Source organism: Trachurus japonicus, chromosome 4 (assembly GCF_045865225.1).
Source record: "Trachurus japonicus isolate A0001 chromosome 4, Traja_1.0".
Lineage (NCBI taxonomy): Eukaryota > Metazoa > Chordata > Actinopteri > Carangiformes > Carangidae > Trachurus > Trachurus japonicus.
In genome coordinates this window covers 8448942-8473492 of record NC_140910.1, presented here as the reverse complement: position 1 = coordinate 8473492, position 24551 = coordinate 8448942, and the positions used below count along the sequence as shown (strand labels likewise).

Genomic DNA, 24551 nt, shown 5'->3' with positions numbered 1-24551 from the left:
CTCTACTGTCTATCGCCACCTCTGATGAGTGGACGCACTAACACATGATCATGTCATTTTTGCTACACTTGGACATTTACTGTAGTTGTAAAATCCTGAGTTTGTTATAATGTGAAATCTACATTAATAAAGTTTAGTAACACTTTATTTGACGCCTATCTCTATAACGCATTATAACCATACTTATAATGAGTTATAATGCAGTTATAGCACTGTTTAACTATAGTTATAAACAATCATAAATGATCATAATGCTTTATAACAATAATCATAACACACTATAAAGCATTTTATCATGACTTATAAGGTCATACGTTATAACTGTTAGTAACTCACTGACAATGCCCACATCGATAATGCATTATAAATATAGTTATAATATGTTACAATATCTTATATATGTGTATAACTGTCATTATAAACACTCATAAATTATCATAAGGCTTTATAACAATAAGCATAACACATAGAGCATTTTATAATGGCTTAGGAGATCATTATAATAGAGTTAAAATACTCTATAATGTGTTATGCTTATTGTTATAAAGTCTTATGATAATGGTATAGGATAGGATATATAGGATAATAGATAAGAGTGTTTATAATGACAGTTATACACGTTTATAAGCCAATTATAACACATTATAACTATAATTATAATGCATTATCGATGTGGGCATTGTCAGCGAGTTACTAACAATTATAACGTATTATAATACCTGACTTTATAAGTCATGATAAAATGCATATAAAGCATTATGATCATTTATGAGTGTTTATAACTATAGTTAAGTATTAAGTAGTATAAGTATAGGTCATAATGCGTTATAGAGATAGGTGTCAAATAAAGTGTTACCAGTTCTAAAGTTCTCACTGATGTCCATGCATGTGACATCTGACTTGCATGCCAGTTACTTGCCATTACCATGATTAGTTCAGAAAATACACATAATAATGATAATGATAATAATGATAAACCCTTCTTAAGTTACACATCAGACAGGGTTGTAAATAAATCACCGTCACCCACGAACATCTTCTTGTATAATTCATGCAGAGCAACAGACATGTTACAGTCTGTCGCCGGGAGGTTCAATAAATATAAACAGATGGCTCCAAGTGTGCAACCCCAACAACTGACACATACAAAACAAACATGAAGAATCAGACGACTGTAATCTTAAAAAAACACAGATGAGCAGAGATGGAAATCACAGGGTGGCAGCAGACACAGAGACGGAGGATGAGGAGGAGGAAAGAAGACAGGGATGAAGGGATTAAGGTGGTCGATACTTTGGCTCCTCTCCCAGACTGAGAGATGACACTAAATCTGTTAATTCACCCGCACCCCCACCCCCACCCCTCCCTCCTACCTCACATACGTACCTCACATTCCTCATCCTCTCCCAGGATTATGATGTTTTACTACAACAAACTCATATTCAAAACAAATGCTGCAAACAAAGTTAAATTGATTGATTTATTCAGATTTATCAATGAATTGCTTACAGAACACTTGGGAAAGGAAAGTGCAGGGAGCTTAAAATGATAAGCAAACACATTTGAATGCAGCTTTTTGAAGTAATTATGCAGTACACCTGCAGGTCTGTTCACTGCAGATGCAGCATTAAAATGCACAAAGAGGACTAACTGTGGGCCAGTTTATAATATTCATGTTTTTGCAGCCCAGTTCTTGTTTCATATGCATAACTCGTTTCACTTTATGTTGAGGGATGCATGCACACTGAACATATCAACGTGTCCATGTGTTTTTACAAATACTAGTCTAATAGTTGGGTTATTTTCATGATAATATATTATAATAATTTATTTATTATTAGTATTGTTTTGCATATCTGTTCATTTTGAATCAAATCGCATAATTAATGAGTCATCCTTAAAAAAAGATTTAAAAAGTCCCTTTATTTTGACCTAAAAGACTAAAAGGTTCAAATGTCAAATTGCACTTTTATAACCAATCCACATGAGCTCATTATGCTGACATGCAGTTCATGATTTATAAACCATTTACAGCTTATATTCCACTGCTTTCATGATTCAGCAGCTTTATCAACAATTTTCTGTAAAATATCTTTCCATCAGCCATTCTTATAAATAAACCAAAATGAACATGATCCAAACACGTTGTGTTGTGTATGATAAGAATATAAATGATATGATAAACATAAACCTATGTAATCTAAATAACTTTATTATATTTGTAGTTGCATGACTGACCGATGATAGCACCCAAGGAAACATAGAAAAGAAATTATTTCATCATTATTGACCAGCTTTTAAAAACATATGAAGGCTGCACTACCTACTCTAACAATAATTACATAATATCATCCTACATCATCCTGACTAGCTGTAGCCAGTGGCTGCAGGTCTGTGTGGCTACATGTTGATTAGTCGCCACACACCTGTGACTGCTGCTGTTGGAGCCGCTCTGCAACAAACAGACTGCCGGGCCATAAGGTGACTCCAAAGGCAGCGATCCCTGTCACCCATTAGGAAGACGGTTCCCATGGAGACCTTGCCAAACAGCTCACTTGTGACCTTTTGTGCAGTTGTAATTACATTAAATTACACTGCATCTTATCATTGTGTGCTTTCATGAGTCATTTCCCATTAAACTGCTGCGGCACGAAACATCATCCAGCAAGTCTGCTGCGAGCAGCCACATCCAAATACACCTCACCAGCTTGTTCATGCTCTGACAGCGTGGATCACTGTGTTAATCAACTTTATCCAGGATAGATTCATTGTAACAGGCAATTGAAGAAGATTCACTGTGTGTACAAGTTTGCTGTTTTCAACTTTAACGCTGCACGAAGTGAATCTGGTGTCACGAGTCTCCAAAGGCCTGCTGGATCCTCCTGCGACCCGGATGGAAGAGGATTTGGATTTGGACTTGGTTGTATTGTGTGAACAGAGTCATGCACATTTCTTTGGACAGCCTGCATCCTTTTATTTTCACGCATCTTTCTCCTCTACCCACACATGTTCTCTCTCCAGCTCCTCTCTTCCTTCGGCCTTTATGTGATCATGTTGCTTGGTAACAGCACAAGAATGATGCGAAGAGTGGGATGTGTTCGGGTGCTTCCTGTGTGATGTGATGTGTCTTCACTTCAACTGTAAAGAAATATGGTAACGACGCAGCCAGAATAACAGCAGAATTAAACTTAGTGTGATGTATGTCCTTAAAATTTGGGCAGTGATGATCTTTTTCCCCTTAAGATCATTAGTTGAGTTACAGCAGCAAACAGACAATCTTTGTGTCTTTGCTTGTATGAATGAACTTAAAACAAGCTGAAATCTTGGTTGAAAATGTAAAGAATAAATGATGCAATGGAATAAAAATAGTGATTTAGAAATAAGAAAAACAGCAGGAACAACATGACAGAGGACCTAACTCTGTGGATTGCACATTGCACAAGTAGCTAATAAAGTCCAAACTCACCCCTTGCATCATATTTCTCTGTACAGTTATGAACTCATTGTTGCATATAGAGCCAATACACTGCCTCTAATCTCACCATAAATCAAAAGCTTGAGATGTGAAATAGCTTCAGGAGAGTCTGGGCTAGGAGTGGATGTGCTGCAGGATATTGAATCATCTTTTATCTGGGAAACTGCTGTGATTAATTTGAAAGGAAATTGTGGGTGAATGATAAAATAGAACGATTTAACTTCATATAGAGAATATCTCACTCATCTGTCTCCAAGCAGCCTTAAGATTTAGGGAACGCGGAGGACTGTATGGCACTGATGCTTTTGTGAATTGTGCAAGATATAGATGTTTAACCCTCACTGAGTACATTAATTAGTCTCAGTCAACTGCAAAGCTCCTGTAAGATTTCCCATGAGGCTGTTTGTTTGTTGAAAAACTCCTTAGCTCAGTTTCAGAAAAGTGCCCAGATTTCCTGTTTGCATGGTTTTATTCTTACTTCTATCTGACTCATTTACAGCATCTTGAGAATAAAAGGTCATGGCACGGTTGCTAATGACAACCCGCAAGACTGCTGCTCTGCTCAAATCATTTGTGTGTATGCGTGTGTGTGTGTGTGTGTAAAGCCCAGTGGCTGTTTCATTTGTAGGGATCAGTCGCCCCCTGCTGTTTCTCACATTCTTCAGCTTGTGAATATATGTGGTTGCCATGCCAACTGGGGGTGGTGGGGGGGCATTTCTGGAGTCAGGAAGTAAATTTAGCATCCACCTGTGATGTTGGAAATCAAAGCAGGCTGTCAGATCCATGTAACTGTAGGATCATAACTTTGGCATACAGATTAGGATGATCGTGAACCAAGCTGAACTGATTCATTAATGATAATGACTATTGTGCATAATGTATATTACTGTAACTTACAACTTGAGATTGCAATGGCACATTTGTGCCCACTAGGGGATAGTAGAAACAAGCTCAACACAACTTAAATGGGGTTATATACAGTAGGTTGTTGGCAAGCTAACTGCCTGGATAATAGATCGGCAGAGTATTAGTTCTCCATTAGCTCTGTGGTCTCAATCTACCCCACAGGAGGATCAGTCTGACACTTTAGCATTCATTTTTTAATGCTACACTAAGCTGCTGAGTTCAGCTCTGCTAACTTTTGTTTTAGTCCCAGCTGATTTATCAGTACCACCCTTTTTCACTCAAGTAGTCATCACTGTAATACAAAAACATACTGGTTATGGCCATCTGATGATATAATTTAGCTAACTGCACAGATAATAACAAACCCTTACACTAACAACAGTATGATTCATTAATTTGTTAACTGACAGAAAATTGGAAATCACTATTTCAAATGGCATTTTTCATACAAAATGTTCATCTAAAAAATGTGTAAAAATGCAGTCACATTAAGTTTCAGTTGTTTTTCCATTAGTGTTTTATTCATACAGTGAGGGTGCTCATACATAATATTAACTTTTTTTTCTCTATAAAATATATTACCTTTCATTTCCTGAAAGCAAAACTAGATATAAATCATCAAGTTTCATTTGATAAGTAGCAACACATTTTCAAGTGTCAACCAAGGCAATCAACCGTTATCAGCATTCACAGATCCACTGCAGTTTATTATGAAATCACATTCTAATAAAGACATTCTTCTTTCTTCCGTCTAGCAAAGCTGCAATGCACAAATGCTCAGACCACTGCCCACCAACACAAAAGACAATGAACATTTGGGTTTTCTAAAGTAGCAAATACTGTTAAAATGCTGTAGCCACAAAAAATTGTTCAGCGAGTTTTCACATAAGAGGAAAGCGAGGACAGGAACACAGTCAGGTCGAAGCTCAGGTGGGAGGAAAGTGACATTACGGAGAGTGTGAGTGTTTCAACAGAAACAAATAACTGATGCTTTATGTCTGTCGTATTGCCTCAGTTGTTTTCCGTTGTCTTCTCATCGGATTAAATGCGGTTGTCATGACAACGCTTCGGCTGGACAGCAGGGCTGGTGGGTTTCTAGGGCATCACAACAGCTCGCTGTGACCAGGTGCTGAGTTGAAGCTGTCTGTAAAGTCGGACAGGACCATTACAAAACAAATAATCACAGCACAGGATCATTATTAGAATATCAGCTGTCCAAATGAGAAAGGTATGAAAGGCAATGGTAAAGCATCCACTATATCACTGCACTGGAATTAGTGGGTACCAGTTTTATAATTATACTCCACAACAATAAGAAATGATATCTGTTTACCGCATGACTCACACTATATCTTCTGCTGCAAACACACACACACACACACACACACACATACAAAAACACAAACACAAATAAGAACAGAGAGACATGTACCAGACAAGTCCAGTGACTTATTTCTGTTTTGGGGTAGTCTAGGTTTTTTCACAGGGGGTTTGCGATTTGGGGGCTTCTCAACGTTATTAGGGCTTTCCCTGTCAGTGCCTGAGGTCAGTGAGGACAGGAAACACAAATTAACAGTTAGATACAGACGCTTTACACACAGATCAACATGTATATATACAGGAATATACATATACATAGTGTAGTGTTCATGGTAACTGCACACAGTGCTGTGTAGAGAGGAAGCCAGGTGAAACAGTACCTGCGTCACAGGACATGGCCTTTCTGTTCCTCTGTGGTTTCACTGGTGCCTGAGGTCTCAGTCCTTCTTCACCTGAATTACATGGTGACAATGAGGGAAATGAGTACAGATAATATGGACTTTATAAAACAGGTTATACTGTTTCTGATGCTTAGTGTTCAGTTACATATACTGTATATATCATGTATGTAAGGAGTAGCCTATAGATTATTTATATCTATGGTATGTTGAACGGAAGTTTTCTTTATTTCTGTACTATTAACACAAAGTTCCTGTGCAGCCAATCAGCTGAGTTTAGCACAACGAATTAACCAGTTATATCTTGTTTTTTTATGTTTAAAAAAAAATCTGTACAGGAACAGTGGTGTTATGAAGAGTTATTTGCTGGACTATTTAGCCACTGGAAGGAAAGACTTCCTACAGTTTCCACTTGTTGCCTAAAAACACCACAAGATCACGGGACGTCAGTGTGCCCAGTCAAGTATTAGTACAACTCTCCAGCAAAACAACAATTTACATTTCCTCCTTCTGGTCATCATGCTAAGCTAAACTAAGCTAAGTCAAGCTACGACAAAACATCTTGGTAAAGCCGTGAATTAGTAATTTTCCCAAACTGTCGAACAATTTCTTGGTTGAGCTGTTTTATTTACACCTCAATGTCCCTGATACCACTGACGAACCAGTGTAGCTCACAGTAACAACATGAGCAGACTCCTACAGTCACAGCTCGAACTCTAACAAAGGATCAAAAGTAAAGATCCACATTACGGCAGGCTGCTGACCATTGTTTTCCATGAGGGGAATGTGAGTTACTGAAGTCATACCCACATCAACACTGTCATAAGCTACTGTACACGCTGACTGATAACCTGTTGCTTGGAGGTGTCTGTGTGGTGTCTCTTCGGTGCTGGTACCTTGACTGGCAGCTCGGTCTGGTAATCCATGCAATGGCTTGAAAACAGGAGGTGGCACAGGAGGAGGAGGTAAGTTTCTGTCATTGGCTGATTCTTTTGAAAAAGTCACATACGAGGACGTCTTTGGCTGTGGGTCAGATCAGAACAGAGGATTACAGAGGAACTAGCAACAAACCTCAATAGGCTGGAGAATCGTGTACAAAAAAGTTATTTTTCCACATACAAACCTTTTCTGGAATTGGAGGAGGCTGGCTCTCTGAATCTCTTCTTCTTTCTCTTTCTTTCTTTTCCATCTTTCCAGGATCCCTCTCTGTGTCTCCTTCCTCCTCTGTACCTGCAAGTTAAAAAAAGAAAAAGAAAAAAAAAAAGTAGTGGCTGTCACGTCTGGGTGTGTGGTGTTTACATGCTGAGGCAAAGCTGCAGTCAAAACGTCTCAGCAAGGCTTTAGTCTGCTCTCTGACTGGCAGCACAGGAGGAGGCTGACAGTGCCGTACCTGGTAGAGTGTCTGAGCTCTCCAGCCGATGTCTCTGTCTCAGCTTGGGTTTACTGCTTTGCGGCGGGGGATCGGGTTTAGATGCAGAGGGAGCAGCTCGACTTCCTCCTCCTCCTCCTCCTGAGCTGCTCCTCCATCCTTCCGTGAACCCACCACCACTGTCGGGACACATGTGTCTGTCTCCTGCTGCGTCCTGCTGAGGCCAGTCCGTAGCTGCTGCCTCGGGGCTTCTCAGAGGGTCCGGCTCCTGCTTCGGTGAAGGCGTCCCCTCCGACGGGTACGGGGGCAGAGGCCTTTGAGCCAGATGAAGCATTGGCACTTGTCTGTCCATCTTTTTACCTGGATGTCTGCTCTCAGTCCACTGACCGTCCATCTGCAGGTCCATGTGCCTGTTCTCTGACCACGACCTGTCTATCTGTCTCCCGCCCATCCACTGTCTCTCTATCTTTCTGTCGATCTGTCTCTGGGTGTGTCTGTCAACGGTCCACTGTCTGTCCACATGTCTGCTCTCTGTCCAGAAACCGTCCGTTCTTTCTTGCAGCCTGTCGTCAAACTGCTGGTCGCCCGTCCTCACCTCAACCCACGGCTTGTCTGCATGCAGCACCTCTGTTGTCCTCTGTTTATCGTCCACCCAGTACTTATCTGCCTCTACCAGCTGATCAAACACAGCGTCTCCCTCGGATTTCTGTCAAAACAAAGAGGAAGTACAATTACCGGCTCATGGCTGAACGACCAACCAGCCCAGTTGTGAGAAATAAAAATATGGCTCCGGGCTCTGCTTCCCAGAGAGTTGATTTTGCAGAACGGTATGATGTCACAGTCAAGTTGACTTTTGACCATTTGGATATAAAATCTCATCATTTTATCATTTTATCCTCAAAGACATCTTAGTTAAAATGTGTGAGTAGTTGTGAGTAACGACCAGAAAGGTCAGAGTGTGTCAGAAGAAATGACACGTCACACTCACAGTAACTTGCAATCACTGTGACCTTGAACTTTGACCTTTCAAGCCATAAAACTGAACCACTTCATCCTTGTTCAACTGAATGTTTATACCAAATTCACAGCACACACCCCTGCTGTCTCTGACATAAACCCCTTTTCTACCTAAAAGAACCTGCTGCTAGAACCGGTGCTTAACTGGTTCCAGCCTGCTGCCTCCAAAGAACCAGTTTGCTTTTCCACAAGCAAGGAGCCAAGTCAGAGCCACGTCATTATGTCAGCGCAAAACATTATACACATCAACACATGTTTAGGATCCATTTCTCTCTTTTTAGTCGATGCAACTGACTCGCTCTTGTTTTAAAGAAATGGCGTTTCATTGTTCTTGCTGTACCTGCTTGGTCAGGTAACCCCGCCCCCAGCCCCTCACGCCATCGGTGCGTCATCGGTTCTTAGCTCTGGACCAGCTCAGAGTTGCCCCTTACAGAAAAAACACATGAACTTCACATGTGATTCACATGTGATTTTTCACATGAAAAATTGTGCACATGGGAATCATGTTATCTGCACATGGGAGACATGTGGTTTTTTTGGCCCAATTTTATGTGAATCACGTGTGAATTCCCTTGTGAACCCATTTTCCACTTTTTTAACATGTGTTACCATGTAGAGCACATGTGTAAAACATGTTACCACATGTGGAAAATGGGTTCAATGGGTGAATTCACATGTGATTCACATAAAATTGGGCCAAAACCACATGTCTCCCATGTGCAGATAACATGATTCCCATGTGCAAAATTTTAATCACATGTGAAGTTGGTGTGTTTTTTCTTTAAGGACGGTGCTTGGAACCAGTTTGGAACCAGTTTTAAGAACCAATAACTGATGCTAAGTCAGACACTGGGTCCGAACCAGCACTGGAACCAGTTTGGTGGAAAAGCGGTACCAGAGGGATAACGAACAGTGAAACATTTCTGCAGGACAGTCACAGCAGTGCTGCACACCGACCTCTCGTACCTCTCTGGGAGAATAAAAGGGATGTTTGCTTCCTCCCACACCTGGGTGAGGGATGCCCGGCACTGGTGGCGGACTGAGAGCCAGAGTGTTTTTCCCCTGGTAATCGTTTGTTTTCCCATCAGCCCCGTCTCCGGGAGACCCCACTCTTGTAGAAGACCTCGGAGGCTGGAGGAATGTGTAGACATTCTCTGTGGCAGTCCTGGGAAAAAATAATGAGGTTGAGGGACACTGAAGATGTCAAAGTGATAACATTACCACAAATTCAAAATGGGACAAGATTTGAGAAGAGCGTAATTAACAAACATCACTCAGCGATCTGTCTTTCTGTCTGTCCTACTCTGTATTTGACTTGCAGCATGTTCATCTCTGCTGACTGTTGGATCCAGGGCCAGAGTGTGTACACTGACGTCAATGTACACACTCTGGTATCAACTTGCCTTTGTTTTGGAAGCGATCAGCCATTCTTTTGATCAACAAAGACATGAGGGAGATTTAGAAAGATATTTACAGAGTTCACTGCTACTGATTGTTGTCACAGAAAACATAAAGATGTAGAGTAAGATACAATAGTCGAGGAGTCTTTTCAGATGTGGGGTATTGTTATCTGCTTCATCACATGGACATTCAAGGCCATGTCTTTCTTCACTCTGATAGAATAAAACGTGTTAGTGTGCGTGCTCATACACAAACCCCGTGGGTGCTGTTGCAACGACGTGGCACCCATCTCCGTAACCCTCCGCCTCACACTCCTGAGGGCCCTGATTGGACAGGGTCTGGTTGCGGTTTTTACGGAAACCGAAGATGGCCAACATGTTTCTCCTCTTCTTCCTCCTCAGGGAGTGAGCCTTGTGCAGAGAGGACAGCTGACTGGAAGAGGTGAGACAGGCTGAATGTCAAACACACAGTCCGCTCCAAAACACTCATCTTGTTTGTCCACACATGAGTTACAGTATCTCTGCTTGGATGTCATTTTATTCATCACAGGCGTCCACGTCCGCACTCTTTCTGCTCCGGGTTCTGCATATTACGTGTTGCTAGGCTACACCTCTGGGAACATAATGATATATATGGTATAATAATGTATATAGTGTAGGTGTATGTTATATGCTATGCTATATAACTGCTATATACGTATATATATATGGGTGTAATATTGATTGGTATATAGCTTATGGTATATCATGTATAATATGAAGAAAGGATAATGCTCAAGGTTATATGATATAATGTCTCAGAATGTGTAGGCTATATCAAGATGTGAGGAAGTGTAAAGTTCACTTTGTTTTGCTTTTTTAATGTTTCTGTTTTTCTATTTTCTTATTGTACATATAATTCTGTTGGACCACAGGAAGAATAGCTGTGGTTTTGCTGCAGCTAATGGGGATCTTAATAAACTAAACTAAACAAAACATAGTGATCTATCTGATGAGCATTTATTATATTATATTATAAATGTTCTATCAATCCTACTACTGTAAAAGCAATGGTTTTTCATGACGGTCAGCAGCAACATTAGTCTGGGAAGAATCCGGCTCTGTCAAAAATAAAGGTTATGAAACTACTGGAGATTCTGCTTGTTCCAGCTCTGTCATGCTAAACTATAGACACTTGAATCCTACTGATGACCAAGCTGTTCACATCAAGGCAGACTGATTACACATCTAATCAAACCACCAGCTACGTCAGATAACATAAAAGTCAACATGAAAACACCAAAGGACCTGCTCCACCTCCGCCGATCATCAAAGAGCCACAACATTTATGTTTCAATTGATTAATCTAAAAGATGACGGATGACAGATTCATCTAGAACTGAGTCTAAATGAACAACCAGGCCGAACTTCAAAGACCGACAACATTCGTCAGAGATACACTGCCTTTCTGAATTATGGAAAAAAAGAACATGAAGATGAGAGGACTCATGCACTGGAAGAACTCAGCGGGGTTCTCACAACAACTAAGAGGGAATCATTAATTCATAGTGACTGAGATGCATTAATGATATGCTTTTTTTTCTCCTTTGACGTGCAGTCAGTATATAATATCTTTGATCTCACTAAACTTATTAGAAAATCTCATGTTACTTGACACTTCATTGAATCATGATTCAATGTGGAAATTAAAGAATTAATTGCATGAGGTAATTTAATGTAAAACATTGATGTTTAAATTAGTGTAACACGACAATACAACCAATGTAGTATAGTGCTGTAAACTAAAGTGTAGATCCAGACAGTGAGAACAAGTCAGCCTTGATTTTTTCTGTTCTTTTTACGTAACTGAAGCCTCAATTTTCACTCTCTACAGTGATAGACTGAGCTGTCCATTCATAGTGTGTCTTTTGTTGTCTTTCATTTTCCCTCCCTTTTGTTACACAGTCATTTTTTCCAGTACTCTTCGTGTTGGACTTTTACATACAGTAAAGTCATTTTGTGCAGTTTCCCTTTTGAAACCTTCAGTGTAGATCTGTTTTGACTGCACTGCTGGCTTCTAAAGCCTAGCCCACATCTTTACAATGACTTTTAAATCATTTCATCATTTAGCATTTCTCTCATTTCTGCATTCAGGGACATTCTAACACCTTAGATGTGCAGTGCGTCATCGTGCTCACTGTAGAAAAAATAAAATAAAATCCAGAAGATATCACACAAACAAACCAGTCTTCTTCTACTACTACTTCTTCTTGTGGAGAGGTCCCTGGTGAGCAGATAATTCTCTTGGACATGCTTGGAAAAGGTGAATTTTCCAAACAGTCTCTGCTCATGAGCTGCATTACAATGTGACAATAAGCTACAGTGAACATGACAAAATGCTCACACTGATGGATTATCTACCTCCGGCAAGTTTGAAGCCTGTCAATTGATTTTCAAAGCTATGGTGAAGCAGCTTTAAACTACTGACTCAATCTGAACCGTTACCATTTGCTTTGGAATGTGTGATAATTCAGAGGAGGATGTGATCTGGAGTTACTGTAAAAGATGTAAAAGTTTGTCTCACACAAGTAAAATAAAATAAATGAATAAAAAACTCTCACCTGTCAGGGAGCACTCTTTTTGTATAGAAGTCTGGGAGTCCGTCATCAAGAGGGCTTATTCCTCCATTTTCACTGCAGTTCTGTACACACACAAACACACTTAAGCTTCATGCAGAGATTTTATTTGTAAATGTTCCGTATGCACCAAACAAATGGATCACATGTCTTCAGTGAAATGACATAATCCAATTGCAACCATCCACTTCGTATAGATTACCTCTGACAGATCACTGCCAGTAGGACAACAAGGAAAGTGGAGAATTATACATTACCTGAATAGATAGACAGACAGACAGACAGACAGACAGACAGACAGACAGACAGACAGACAGACAGACAGACAGACAGACAGACAGACAGACAGACAGACAGACAGACAGACAGACAGACAGACAGACAGACAGACAGACAGACAGACAGATAGACAGACAGATAGACAGATAGACAGATAGACAGATAGATAGATAGATAGATGTCTTACAGTCTCAGAGGTCAGGTGCCCTCCTTTGTGCCTCCTTGGAGGTCTGGGCCGAACCCGCGTCACGTGATGGAGAGGCAGACCCTGTGTGGGCAGCTCTGACAGACCCTCCCACGATGCCGAGCGGGACAGCGGCGATGAGTACGACGGCACAGACGGGGGTGGAGAGGAGCTGGAGTCGTCACACAGGCCTGATGGCAGCAAAGAGCAATGAAAGGATTACAGAAGGATGTGAGTGCAAGAGAGCGGGAAGGCAGAGTCAGGGAGACGAGATGAGGGGGAATTACAGGGAGCCATCATTTCCGCCTCAAAGTTGTTCCATTTTAAACAAATGGAGAGAACGCTCTGAGATGAAATGACTCAGGCTTGACACAGGACAGATTAAAACAACCATTAACAGTCCTCTCAGATGGAGCGACGGGAAAGGGGAAGAAAGAGCGAAAAGAGAACACACTAATGGTGCCCTGACAGAGACATCATGGAGTCAGAGCCAGACGGGAAACAGGGGAAACAGGAGGATAAGACGATACACTGCAGCACTCACTCAGCCTGGTGGAGACAGGTCGAATCCGTCTTGTTCTGGAGCTGCGCTTCTTAATGGCTATTGTGTCCTGTAGAGAGAAGAGAGAAGAAGCATATTAAGATGCTGAGGCATAAGTAAGTACAAGTAAACATGACCAGTAGAACAGATGCTACAACGACCTCTTTGAGGCAGACTGTGATTTTATCTTTGGAATTTTTTTCACTTTACTTTGAAAAACAAGGTGTCAAACCACAGTCGAAGACAAATGGAACATGTAAAAATAGACGAAAGACGACAAACTGTGAATAAATTCCTCTGAATCATGACGAAAAGCTTGATTGCAGCAAATCTTCTCAGCTGCAGGAAACTGTGTCTGAGCTCCGGATGAAAGATTTGTTGCAGAAGGATTAACAGTGACTCATCAGGTCAAGATTTTAATTAAGTCCAAATACCTGCAAAACTGTAACGACTTTCCCATCAACCCCTACTGTACAGTATGTCTAGAACTAATCACCAAACACTGAGCATGAGGCACGACAGGCTTGATACACATTAGTGTACTACTACTGTCATTGTGAGCATGTTAACATCTTTATGTGAGCAAAAAAAAGTGAGAACATCGAGAGCTCTGAGCCGCTCATTGAACATAATGGATGTTAATTAAACAGAGCAATCTGGAGAGAACAAGTTTATCAAGAATCAAGAAAATGTATAGGGAAAAGTGTATGATTTTGTAAAGTAAAGGAGTAGTTATAGTGCTGAATATCCTAAATGTATTTGAAGAAGAACTCTGGTTTAAACTTCTTTACTTCAGTTTCATCTCTACAAACGGAAACGTTTTAGATCCCTCAATGGTTGTGGAGGACAAATCGAGGCTAGAAATATATGAGGGGACAATGAGGGAAGTGTTTGTGTGGAAAAGGAGCCCTGGGCTTGTGGCAGATTCCTGAGATAATGTCAGAGAAACAGTTTACTCTGACAGTTTCACCTGCTGCCTTGTAAATATTGAGCTGCTTTTTTGTTGTGTCTCCAGAGATGCTGCAATTTCTGCTAACATTCAGATAAGATTTAGCTGCAGTTCAGTTTTCATTTTCTCGTAAAGAACGACTGAGAGGGTAGAAACGTATTGGAAAATTGGGCATTTAATGTAGGACCGAGAACCAAAACCAGTCAAATCAATGTGAAAACAGACGAGACAGAGGAGTGAGGCATCAAAACCAGGCTGGTGAACATATACAAGGATACTTACTATTTTATATAAGTTTGTAAACTAAAAGAGGTTCTGAACTAAAAGTTTCCCTACAGGTTTTTCCTACATATTTGCTTCATATTATCCCCACCCTCTCTCTGAAGACAAAAAATAAACAAGCATCAATCAATAAACTTATAATTTTAAACAATAGCTACTGGATGACCAAAGTTGCCTGCACTCTTAAAAGCAGGGCCCTTGTTACTCAGTTAGTCTCTTTAAAAAATGTATCTTAGTACCTCTTAATGCATCAAATCTATGGAATTATAATAATAATATTTTGAAACAGGAACTTGGGAATTTTAAAATGTTTTATCATATTCTGTATCATGTATGACTTAGCTTTTCTTTCCATTGACCAAATAGTATTGCACTTGACTTGGTCTTTTTAGATGTGGAAACTGTTTTTTTAATTGCCTCTGTGTTGTCTGTTTATGTCATTCTATGTATCAGGCTTTCCCTTGTATAGAAGTTTGTGGTCTGTGTTTTCTGTGTATTTTTATATGTTATGTGTTGGGATTGCAGATGGAAATTAGCTGTGAGCTAAATCTGGTGCAACCATCTCTTCATTTTCTGCAAATCATCATTGCACACTGTCCCTTAATAAACTAAATAAACTAAACTAAAGTAAACTACAACATACAAAAAGAAACTCTTATTAAAACTCTTGTCTGTATTTTGAAGCACAAAGTGATCTCCAACAGTCCGTAGATACATTTCCTAAGGTCACTGTTACTTTCGGAGAGAATAAGAAGTGAGTGATGTGTTGAAAAAAGTTTGTGCTTCAGTCAAGCCCATCAGTGGAAAACTACGAAAGGCCAAAATAATATACAAAACAATATAGCTGCCAACACGTCATTGCTCAGAGTGCTGGTGAAACGTCTCCAGTGGAGGAGTCGAGGCCTTTTAAATCTTGACCTTTACCTGTAGCCATCCTGTCAAGAAAGTCTGTGTGATGTTTGAAATGCCAGAGCCCAACAGGAGAATCGTTAGCAGCTAGTGCTCAGATTTTATTCATGAGGTAAACGAGCGGAGGAGAGTGAAGCCGATTTAGTTGACTTATTTTTTAATTCCATATATGTTCATTAATACCAGAAGCTTGAGGGTGAACATCTAATATGATGATTATAAAATAGACGATGAGAACCAGGCCTGGAGATATCTGGGGAAGTCTGGAATAATACATGAGGAAGGAGCTCCAGAGACTTGGAAAGAGGTAAAACAATATTTTGTGATGGAAATGGAAATTTACACACAGAGGCTCTGAGGCATAAAGCAAATGCTAGACGCTAAAGTGGCTTTTTTTCATATTTCCTGGGCTTCTCCTTTTTCGTCTATATAGGCAAGAGGTAAGAGATAATATTCATTCTATGAAATGCTTCTAGAAAGTAAGCTATCACACAGGCAGGTGCAGACTAACATCAACCTAACATAACATCATTTCCATCACAGATTTGTGCAACACAGACACAATTTCTTTGACTTTCTTCTGTGTGATATTATGTGAATGGATAGATTTGCCTTTGGCTGCCGTGGAAGGGCCAGAAATAATCTATTTTTATATAGACTTTTCCTTCACCTCCATGGAAAACATCATGAGGATGAGGACAGACGAGAAAGAGAATTGATAAGGACGAATAATGCGACTGCACCAACACTGGGCTTCTTCATTAACCAACGTTATCTTAAGAAATATTTCTTTCCTAACCACCACAGAGACAAAGCAAACCAGATTGTAGTGAGTAAATAAGAGACATGAGCTGAATAAACAAGAAGAGAAAATGAGACATTGATAATAACTAAATAAATCAAGCTCTGTGCTATAAATCCAGTCTGCTTGTTGTGTACGATGACTCCCAACCGACTTTGAAAGAGAAGTAACGACTGTTGATGGATTTGGAGCTGATCACACATGGGTTTCCATAGGTTTTGGATTGGAACATTCATTCATGTGGCTCTGTCATGGTGAAACTACAGTTGTGTGTCACTTTATATCAGTTGGTTCCCAACCTATTTTGGCTCGTGACCCCATTTTGACATCACAAATTTCTGGTGACCCTGCGATCACATGCAGTCACATGAACTAGATTTATATTCGAGAAAGTGAAAGTATAGAATACAGTTGCTTAAAGCAGAAGTAAGCGATCCGGTCGTTTTGGCTAATGCTGCGTTCCAGGCAGGCTTTTGAAACCGTAAATTACAGCTTCAAGTCACAACTTACGACTTTGTAGTGTTCCAGGCAACCCACTCGTGTTTTTCCGACCTGTTTTACCTGTGAAAGTCACTATAACGGCCACTCGTAACTTCCGACCCGTGAACTCGTACCAGATTGAACTGGTACGACTTCACAGGTCAGAAAAACATGAGTTACGAGTTTCCTTGAACGCACCATAACAGTCCTCGTCCCTACGTCACCACATTCACGGCGTCCCTTGGCTGCACACACAGCCCTGCATGCCGTTCTCTCTCCTCATTGGATAAAAACTGTAGGATACGAGAAAAGTTTTCTCCTCGGCTCAGAGCAGAGCAGAGGGACTGACAGACCCGTGTTTCGGTCCAAACACTCTATGTAAGTGATTGCTGTCGGAAGATATAACTATTTAAGATTTATATTACCACAAAAATATCGCTTACTTCTGCTTTAAGATTGTGTGTGGTGTTTTTATTCATAATTTTAAAAAGAATAATAATTAGTTAGTTGATGTTGTTGTGCTGTGAGAGTCTGTGCCACATACTGATTACCCGACATGGATTTGTTTGTCTCCCTCTTCTTCCTTTTATCTGTCTTTTAATGAAACTGAGTCTGCTGAACTGAATTGCCCCTCGGGGATAAATAAAGTTGTCTGAATCTGAATTTAAAAAAAAATTTTTATCAGTATTTTTTTTTAATCAATGACGTGACATTTCAGGCGACCCCATTTGAATTCCAGGTGACCCCACGTGGGGTCCCTGTGGTGGTCCCACATGGTGACCACCATTAAGTTAAGTAGTTTCTTTTTCTTTTGTTTAAATTATGACACACACAGTAGTTTCTTTTCAAATATTATGTTTATTGACAGTTAGCTGATTGATTTGAGTGCACGCGTTTTGGTTAGCAGACTGTTAGTTAACATTTTCTTTGTTTTTAGTTAACTCACCATGTGTGTCTTTTTGTTAGCAGCTCCCCAGCCCAGGAAAGGAGGCGGCGCCGTCCAAGATGGCCTCTTATAGAATCAGGAGAGGAAATGGAGGAGGCCACCTTGGAGGTGCCAGCGGGGAGGCTGTCTTTTTTGTTGGAGATCTATTTTGATTTAAGTTGATTAAGAATGTTAAGTTTGCTTTATCATTTGAGTATTTATATGAGTAGAAATATGTTTCTATTTGTAGTCTTTGTTTATGTTATGTTTGTTGGTGTTAGAGAATTAATTGATTATGTCTGTCCCCTTCCTATTATGTGTTGGCTAGCCAGTGTCTATATAAACCCCACCTGTTGTCTCATTTGTTAGGTCAGTCATGTTGAGTTAAGTTGACCTCAGTTTAAGTTATTAGGGCCCTCATTTAGAGTTGTTATTTTTCCTAATTTCTGTTTGTATTATTATACCTTTTGATATTGTTACTTTGAATTGAGTTGGAAAATAAATTACCATCTTTTTCTACATTTACACCTTGTGTTCTTGAGCCTTTACTGTTTGGTCCCTGACAGTCCCGAGGATGCTGTGGGGCAGCATTTCTCTTGTTGTTCTCTGTGTTGCTGTCTGCTACAGCAAACACTGATGTTCCTTTGATCAGTAATAATCAGAGCAGCTCTTATCGCAGCTGCTGCTTAGATACCTCTCTGGATCATTTCACTCAGTAACGAACCCGTCGAAGCAAAAAAAAAACCAAAACTCTTCAGTCAGCGTCAGCCTCTCGGTTGGAGCCGGCTCCCTGGGCCACGGTGTGACAGATGCCATACTTTGAATATTAATGAAGTCTTTCCATTTCACTTTTGTAAAATACTGATGCGTCAGACAGACAGTGTGAAAAAACACCTCATGTGAGCTTTTTTGTGACTCTTGAGAGTTTTTCAGAATTCACGTTTCTAAATGTGATGTGAGGAGGTTACTGGGAACACACCCAATGATGTATGAACACAAATGTCTGGACAACACAAACAGAAAACACAAAACACACGTCGGTGCACTCACTATGCTGGTGCCCAGCTCCTCGTCTGTGATGTCCAGTGAGTCTCTGTGTCTGTTAAACCTCCAGCCCGTCCCGTCTTCACACCCATCCCACCGCTTGAGGTGAGACACCTGCCGGGTCTGAAACAGACGGTGCTCTTGAACCTTTTGGCAAACGCTCCCATAATTCACTGTGACACGTTCAGTTCCTTTTTACAGTAAGTGCTTTGTATTTACCAGGGTTTTATGGGTGGCATAGAGCTCCTGCAGGATTTGGTCCACGATGGAGTTGGTGAGATAGGAAACCACTGAGAGCTTCACTTCTCTGCAGGAGATTGGGTTGGAGAGAGACGGAGAAAGAAATGGGAAAATGAGATTAAATCAATAACCTACTTAGCAAATTCAACCTTTTATTGCTGCTCGGCTCTTTCTCCTCTTCTCCTCCTGATCCCCTTTCTTACTCTAAGGCTCGGTGAATGTCCTGCGCTGCTCTTTCCATCAGGGCCGTCCGGATGGCAGAGCGAGGGATAGACACGCGCTCAGAGACGGATGAGAGCGGAGGACTCAGTCTCTCCGCCGCGGAGGAGGACAGAGGACAGAGCTCACGACAGAGCGACACCATGGAGTCCACGATCACCTGCGATTGGATGCTGGTTATCAGTAACTCACTCGTCTGTAATGGGACTGCAGTGTGAGAAGAGGCCGTTAAGAGATACCTGAAGTTCCTTATCGGCGGCTTTGGCAAGTTCCCCGGCCAGAGAGTCGAGTCTCTGCCGCACCGGCCCGTCCACAGACAGCACATGAGCCAGCTCACACAGTGAAGGGTACAGCTTGGAGCAGCAGACAGGACGGATTAATTCAAAGTCAGCACGACAGTAAATAAAACATTACACTCGTGCATTTTCACACCACTCACAGCGCGGGAATTCCTGGCTTCTTTTAGCACTTGTTTAGCAGATTGAATCTCCTCCATCTCCCCGACTCCTCGTAACACACACACCTGCTGCTGGACACGCACACACAGCCGCTCCATCACCTTGGAAACAGACAGGCAAGTGTTACGAACGCAGATACGCATAAAAACAAACACGTTAGCGAGGCGAAGCACACACACAGGTGGGTGGCTACCTGCTCGGCGGTGCTGGTGACCAGACCCTGGTGCAGCCGCAGGGCCTGGCGCTGAGAGAAGCTCTGGGTCTGGTTGTTCCTCACCAGAGCACGCTGGATCTGCACAGGAGAGAGGAGGCAGAGAGGCATGAGGACGAGCTGAGCAGAAAGACCAGACAGGAGATGATTATGATGAAGTAGATGGAAAGTAGCAGAGGGCAATGAATGAAAGAATGAAAGAAAACGTCTTCAGATGAAAAGATGTCGCCCCAAGTGATTAACAAGGAGCTGCCCCCCCCCACCCCCCCTTAACATAAAAACTATGTTATGATGTTTTCGTTGTCTTCATTTACTTTTCACATGGCCACTAATGCTCTTTAATTGATGATTGATGAGTGATTCAACATCCACAAATTATTATTATTTTTTTGGTAACACTTTACTTGAAGGTATCGTCATAAGAGTGACATGACACAATTATGAACGTGTCATAAACATTATGTCAATGTCATAACGTTGTCATTAAGTGTCATTCAGTTAACCCTAACTAACCCTACAAAAACCGAATGACACTTAAAGGTCCAGTGTGCAAAATGAGGGGAAAACAGTGACATTTAGCATTTAGATTCTATTATTTATCTATTAAATAATTTTATTATTTATTTATGAACATGAAACTCTTGAAACGTGCTCACTGGTTGGCTGGATTTTCCATTCTGTACAAACATGGCGCCGCAAGATGGTGACACTCTCTAAGCAAGACCCTTGCTATATGTATATACTGTATAAAAGAAGAATTATAACACTATAAAAACCAAAACAGATTTTATTTTATAGCGATTATACACTTATACAAATATATTCATTGGTAGTATATTCAGATTTGCCAATAAACCTTGACAAATATTACACACTGGACCTTTAATGACAACGTTATGACGTTGACATAATATTTATAACACGTTCATGACTGTGTCATCATGTCACAGTTATGACGATACCTTCAAGTAAAGTGTAACCTTTTTTTAAAATGATGTATCTGATTTTTTTTTACTCTTTAAGAAATTTTCTGTAGATATTTTTCACTTTCTCAAAATAAGTTCAACCTCAATTCAACATCCATCACATGACCAATGGAGTGGACTTTGGTTTGGCTGGATTCAGTTTGTCTTGAGACAAAATCAGCCGCTCAACTTTTGTTGCTGGTTGTTGAATCTAACTTTTTAATTTGAATTTTGGGATCTGAGTTTGGGCCTGATGAATGCGAGCAACTTGAATATGAATGATTCTGAATTTTTCAAGCTTGAATTTTTTATTCTGAATGTATGAATCAACATTAATAAATGAATGAGTTATTTCACACTAGCACACTAGCCACAGACGTTGCACTTTGTATAATGGCATTAAGCTGATTCTGAAAATCTCAGGAGTTGAATCCAGAGTGCAGATTTGCACCTGCCAGCCTCTCATCAAGTCAGGCTGCCATCATCCAGACTGCAGTAATCACAGTAATGACTACTGTACAGCACTTAGATGTAAAAAGGTGAGTGATTCAGATGGAGCAGCATCAAAACAATCTTTACTGACAGACTTATGTATTCGTCTCTCAGCAGGGGCGAACGCCGTCAGAATTTCATTTCTCTAACTTTAATAATTGGAATCATAAAGAGCAGGAAGCTGAAAGTCCTCAGTGTTTAATGCACATTAAGATTCATTTTCATGCTCAACAGTTCTGAACATTTCTATTGTGTTAGATTTACAAGAGTGAGATTATGTTAGTTAGTTAGTTCTTTCATTTGAAGAATAAATCAAACATTTCACTGTTCTGTGTAGAAATGAAGTGAGTTCTCCACTGGCAGAACTTTTATGATTAAATGACTCTTCATGACAACCAGATACACATCTCACAGAGCTCCAGAGGTCAATTATCTCCTCAGATACAGTTTCTCTGTCAGAGCCCTCAGACGTCTGCTCATTTATGATCCAAAGCACTGGATGAATTTGTGTTTTAACGAACTCAAACCTAGCTTTAAAGCCGCGAAGCGCTGATGAAGATTTCATCTCTGAGATTTTGTTTGAAAGGAAGTTTTTTCCTCCTGACAAATGACAGTGTGACAGTGGCTGCTCTCTGATGCCGACCTTGGTTAGTGCCTGCTCTGTCCTCTCAGGGGCGCTGCGGTACGCCTGGCTGATGTCACTTAGGGGGAGAGGCATGTATTGCAAGGTGAAATTACTGAGAGAGAGGGAAGAAAAGAAGAGGAAGGAAGAGCAGAGGAAGGGTTGAGTTATCGAGGGTGACAGTAAAAGACTAGAAAGGAGAAAATAAAGTGGGTTACAGATTCAAGGGTTAGTTAAGGTTAATATCCCCACTGGACAGAGCTCATCCCAAAATATCCCTCCTCCGCCATGCAGCACGTGTGAGTAATACTTTGATCTTTGTAACCATGTCATCCGTAGCCTAAAGGTAAATCTGGACCATTTAAGATAGCAAAGTGGAAAGCAACAATTTGCTCAGCTCACGTTGCACATTTCAACTTGGTTAAATGTTCTAAAACAGACAGGAAGTTTTCTAGAAATCAATACGGCTCTTGAAGCTGATGTATATACAGTAGGCTTTCCTATATTCCCTGCACACACATGTAAACCACGTGTTGATGATGCTTTGGTGCTCTTACTGTTCAAGCGCTCGTGCCACATCCAGAAACCCTGCTGCGGAGGTGTTGTTGCGATCCCATGTCACACTCCTGCGGGGCAAAGTGGTGAGCTTAGTACAAACCTCTAGAAAAAATATAGAAAATCCATAAAAAGCTCCCTTAACAGAGATTTATTGGCAACGTGAAGTTTCGAGCACACCGCTCTTTTTCAAACTGCTGTGTCACGATGCAGACAGAGAACTGCTCTTTAAAATCATAATTGTAGGTGACCCCGCCCAGGTGAGCAATCAACCAATTTACAGGTGTGTGACTTTCACACGTAAAAAAAAAATATATCCATTTTTTTCCACAATCATTTACACCAAACATTATAAATATTCTGCAAAATGTTATCAATGCAAACAAAAATTTACAGCATTCTCCTAAGGATAAATTCCATAATGGAGACAGTGTTACATGATAGAAAAACATACAGTACAAAATAAGCAGGCAGAATCGTAGCATCATATAGTAAGGACACAGCAAACTCACTATAATAAAGAGGCGCCTCTGTCTACTCTTTTTAAAGGTCAAAAGGTCAAAAGTACAAACCTCCAAATAGAGCACACAGGGAAAAAAAAGATAGAGACAGAGACACAGATCGTCTCTAACACTTCACCTGAGTGTGGTGTTGATCTGCAGGGCTTTGCTCAACATCTTGGCTCCGATGTCGTCCATGCTGTTCCCGCTCAGGTCCACTTTTCTCAGGCAGGTGTTGCTGCCCAGGGCGTTGACCAGCACGGTTCCCCGAGAGCGCAGGCGTGAGTCCGTCAGGGACAGAGACTGCAGGGCCTGGAGGGGAGGCAGAGGAACAAGCATGTGTGTTTCTAGTGTATGTGTGTGTGTGTGTGTGTGTTTGTCTACTGGTGGGGTACTTATGAATAAATGAGGCGGGCAAGTAGATGAAGAGCAGTGGTGAAATTTACTTCAGAGTGTTGAGACTGCTCGCCTACATGACTTTACAAGCTGTACATATAAATTATTTACATTATGTGCATGTGTTGATATAGACACTATACCCACAGGGCAACAGAGAAACAGTACTACACTGATACAACAACTGGAAACATAACACAATAATGATATATGCAGAAAGAGTTAAGCATAAGAGTTTTCAGAATATATTTTTTTACATCCTCTGGGTGATTTGTTACAAAGCGGCGCATGCTTTGCAAAATTTGCATTTTACAGTATGTTTTATGGAACGCATAACAGGCTTCTCCTGCATGATCACTCACACACTCCTCCTCCTGTATGGTTTGAACCAGCTTCTGCAGGACCTCATCCAGAACCCTGCAGACACAAACCACGGAGACAAACACAGAGACGAGGATACATGAGCCGGCACGAGTCATCTCCTGCTGCCGGCGAGCTGTCCGACCGCTTATGAAAAATCACAGACGTGTGTGTAGTCGAGCTGGCACGCGCGGGGCAAAAATTGAGTGCGGCAAAAGGAAGACACCTGCACCTGTTTTTGATGTTGAAGTTCTTGCCCAGATGAAGGTGTCTGAGGGAGGGGTGTCTGGAGAGGGCTGGCAGCACTGTGAGCAAGTCTGCGTCGAGGCCTGCACACACACACACACACACACACACATAAACACACACAAAGCTCAACATGACTGCCATTAACAGCCGACTCAAACCTCGCCTGCCTGAGGACAGAAAGTCAAGGTCACATAGAGACGTGCTGTAGCGTGCCATCATACCGTTGTCTGAGATATCCAGAGTGGCAATAGACAAGACTCTGGGAAAGACTTCCTGAATTACAGCGGCTCCCGCAGACCTTAGCTGGAGAGAGAGAGAGGGAGAGAGGGAAAACAAACATGTGCACAGACATGAATCAGAGTCAATTTAGGTTCAGTCTTTGGGGATTA

At 41.1% G+C, this 24551-nt stretch overlaps 1 protein-coding gene across 6 annotated transcripts in view; it reads right to left on the bottom strand.

The window, feature by feature from the left end:
* Positions 1–4880: 4880 nt before the first annotated feature.
* The window catches only part of LOC146988423 (capping protein, Arp2/3 and myosin-I linker protein 3-like), a 34500-nt gene continuing 14829 nt past the window's right edge, over positions 4881–24551 (bottom strand). For 2 of the 6 annotated variants that reach the window (XM_085773734.1, XM_085773732.1), the window contains 23 exons: positions 24384–24465; positions 24146–24242; positions 23916–23970; positions 23297–23469; positions 22660–22728; positions 22124–22217; positions 20006–20104; positions 19794–19913; positions 19594–19707; positions 19339–19514; positions 19115–19202; positions 18902–19018; positions 13508–13574; positions 12967–13154; positions 12486–12565; positions 10142–10318; positions 9452–9650; positions 7490–8174; positions 7223–7329; positions 6996–7122; positions 6082–6153; positions 5814–5921; positions 4881–5525 (listed from right to left, as the gene is read on the bottom strand). In XM_085773734.1, the coding sequence (XP_085629860.1) occupies positions 5485–5525; positions 5814–5921; positions 6082–6153; positions 6996–7122; positions 7223–7329; positions 7490–8174; positions 9452–9650; positions 10142–10318; positions 12486–12565; positions 12967–13154; positions 13508–13574; positions 18902–19018; positions 19115–19202; positions 19339–19514; positions 19594–19707; positions 19794–19913; positions 20006–20104; positions 22124–22217; positions 22660–22728; positions 23297–23469; positions 23916–23970; positions 24146–24242; positions 24384–24465 (3135 nt within the window). In that variant the 3' untranslated portion in view covers positions 4881–5484. Of the gene's footprint in view, positions 5526–5813; positions 5922–6081; positions 6154–6995; positions 7123–7222; positions 7330–7489; positions 8175–9442; positions 9651–10135; positions 10319–12485; positions 12566–12966; positions 13155–13507; positions 13575–18901; positions 19019–19114; positions 19203–19338; positions 19515–19593; positions 19708–19793; positions 19914–20005; positions 20105–22123; positions 22218–22659; positions 22729–23296; positions 23470–23915; positions 23971–24145; positions 24243–24383; positions 24466–24551 lie in introns of all 6 variants that reach the window. The other 4 variants (XM_085773733.1, XM_085773731.1, XM_085773736.1 and 1 more) reach the window with 2 other exon arrangements.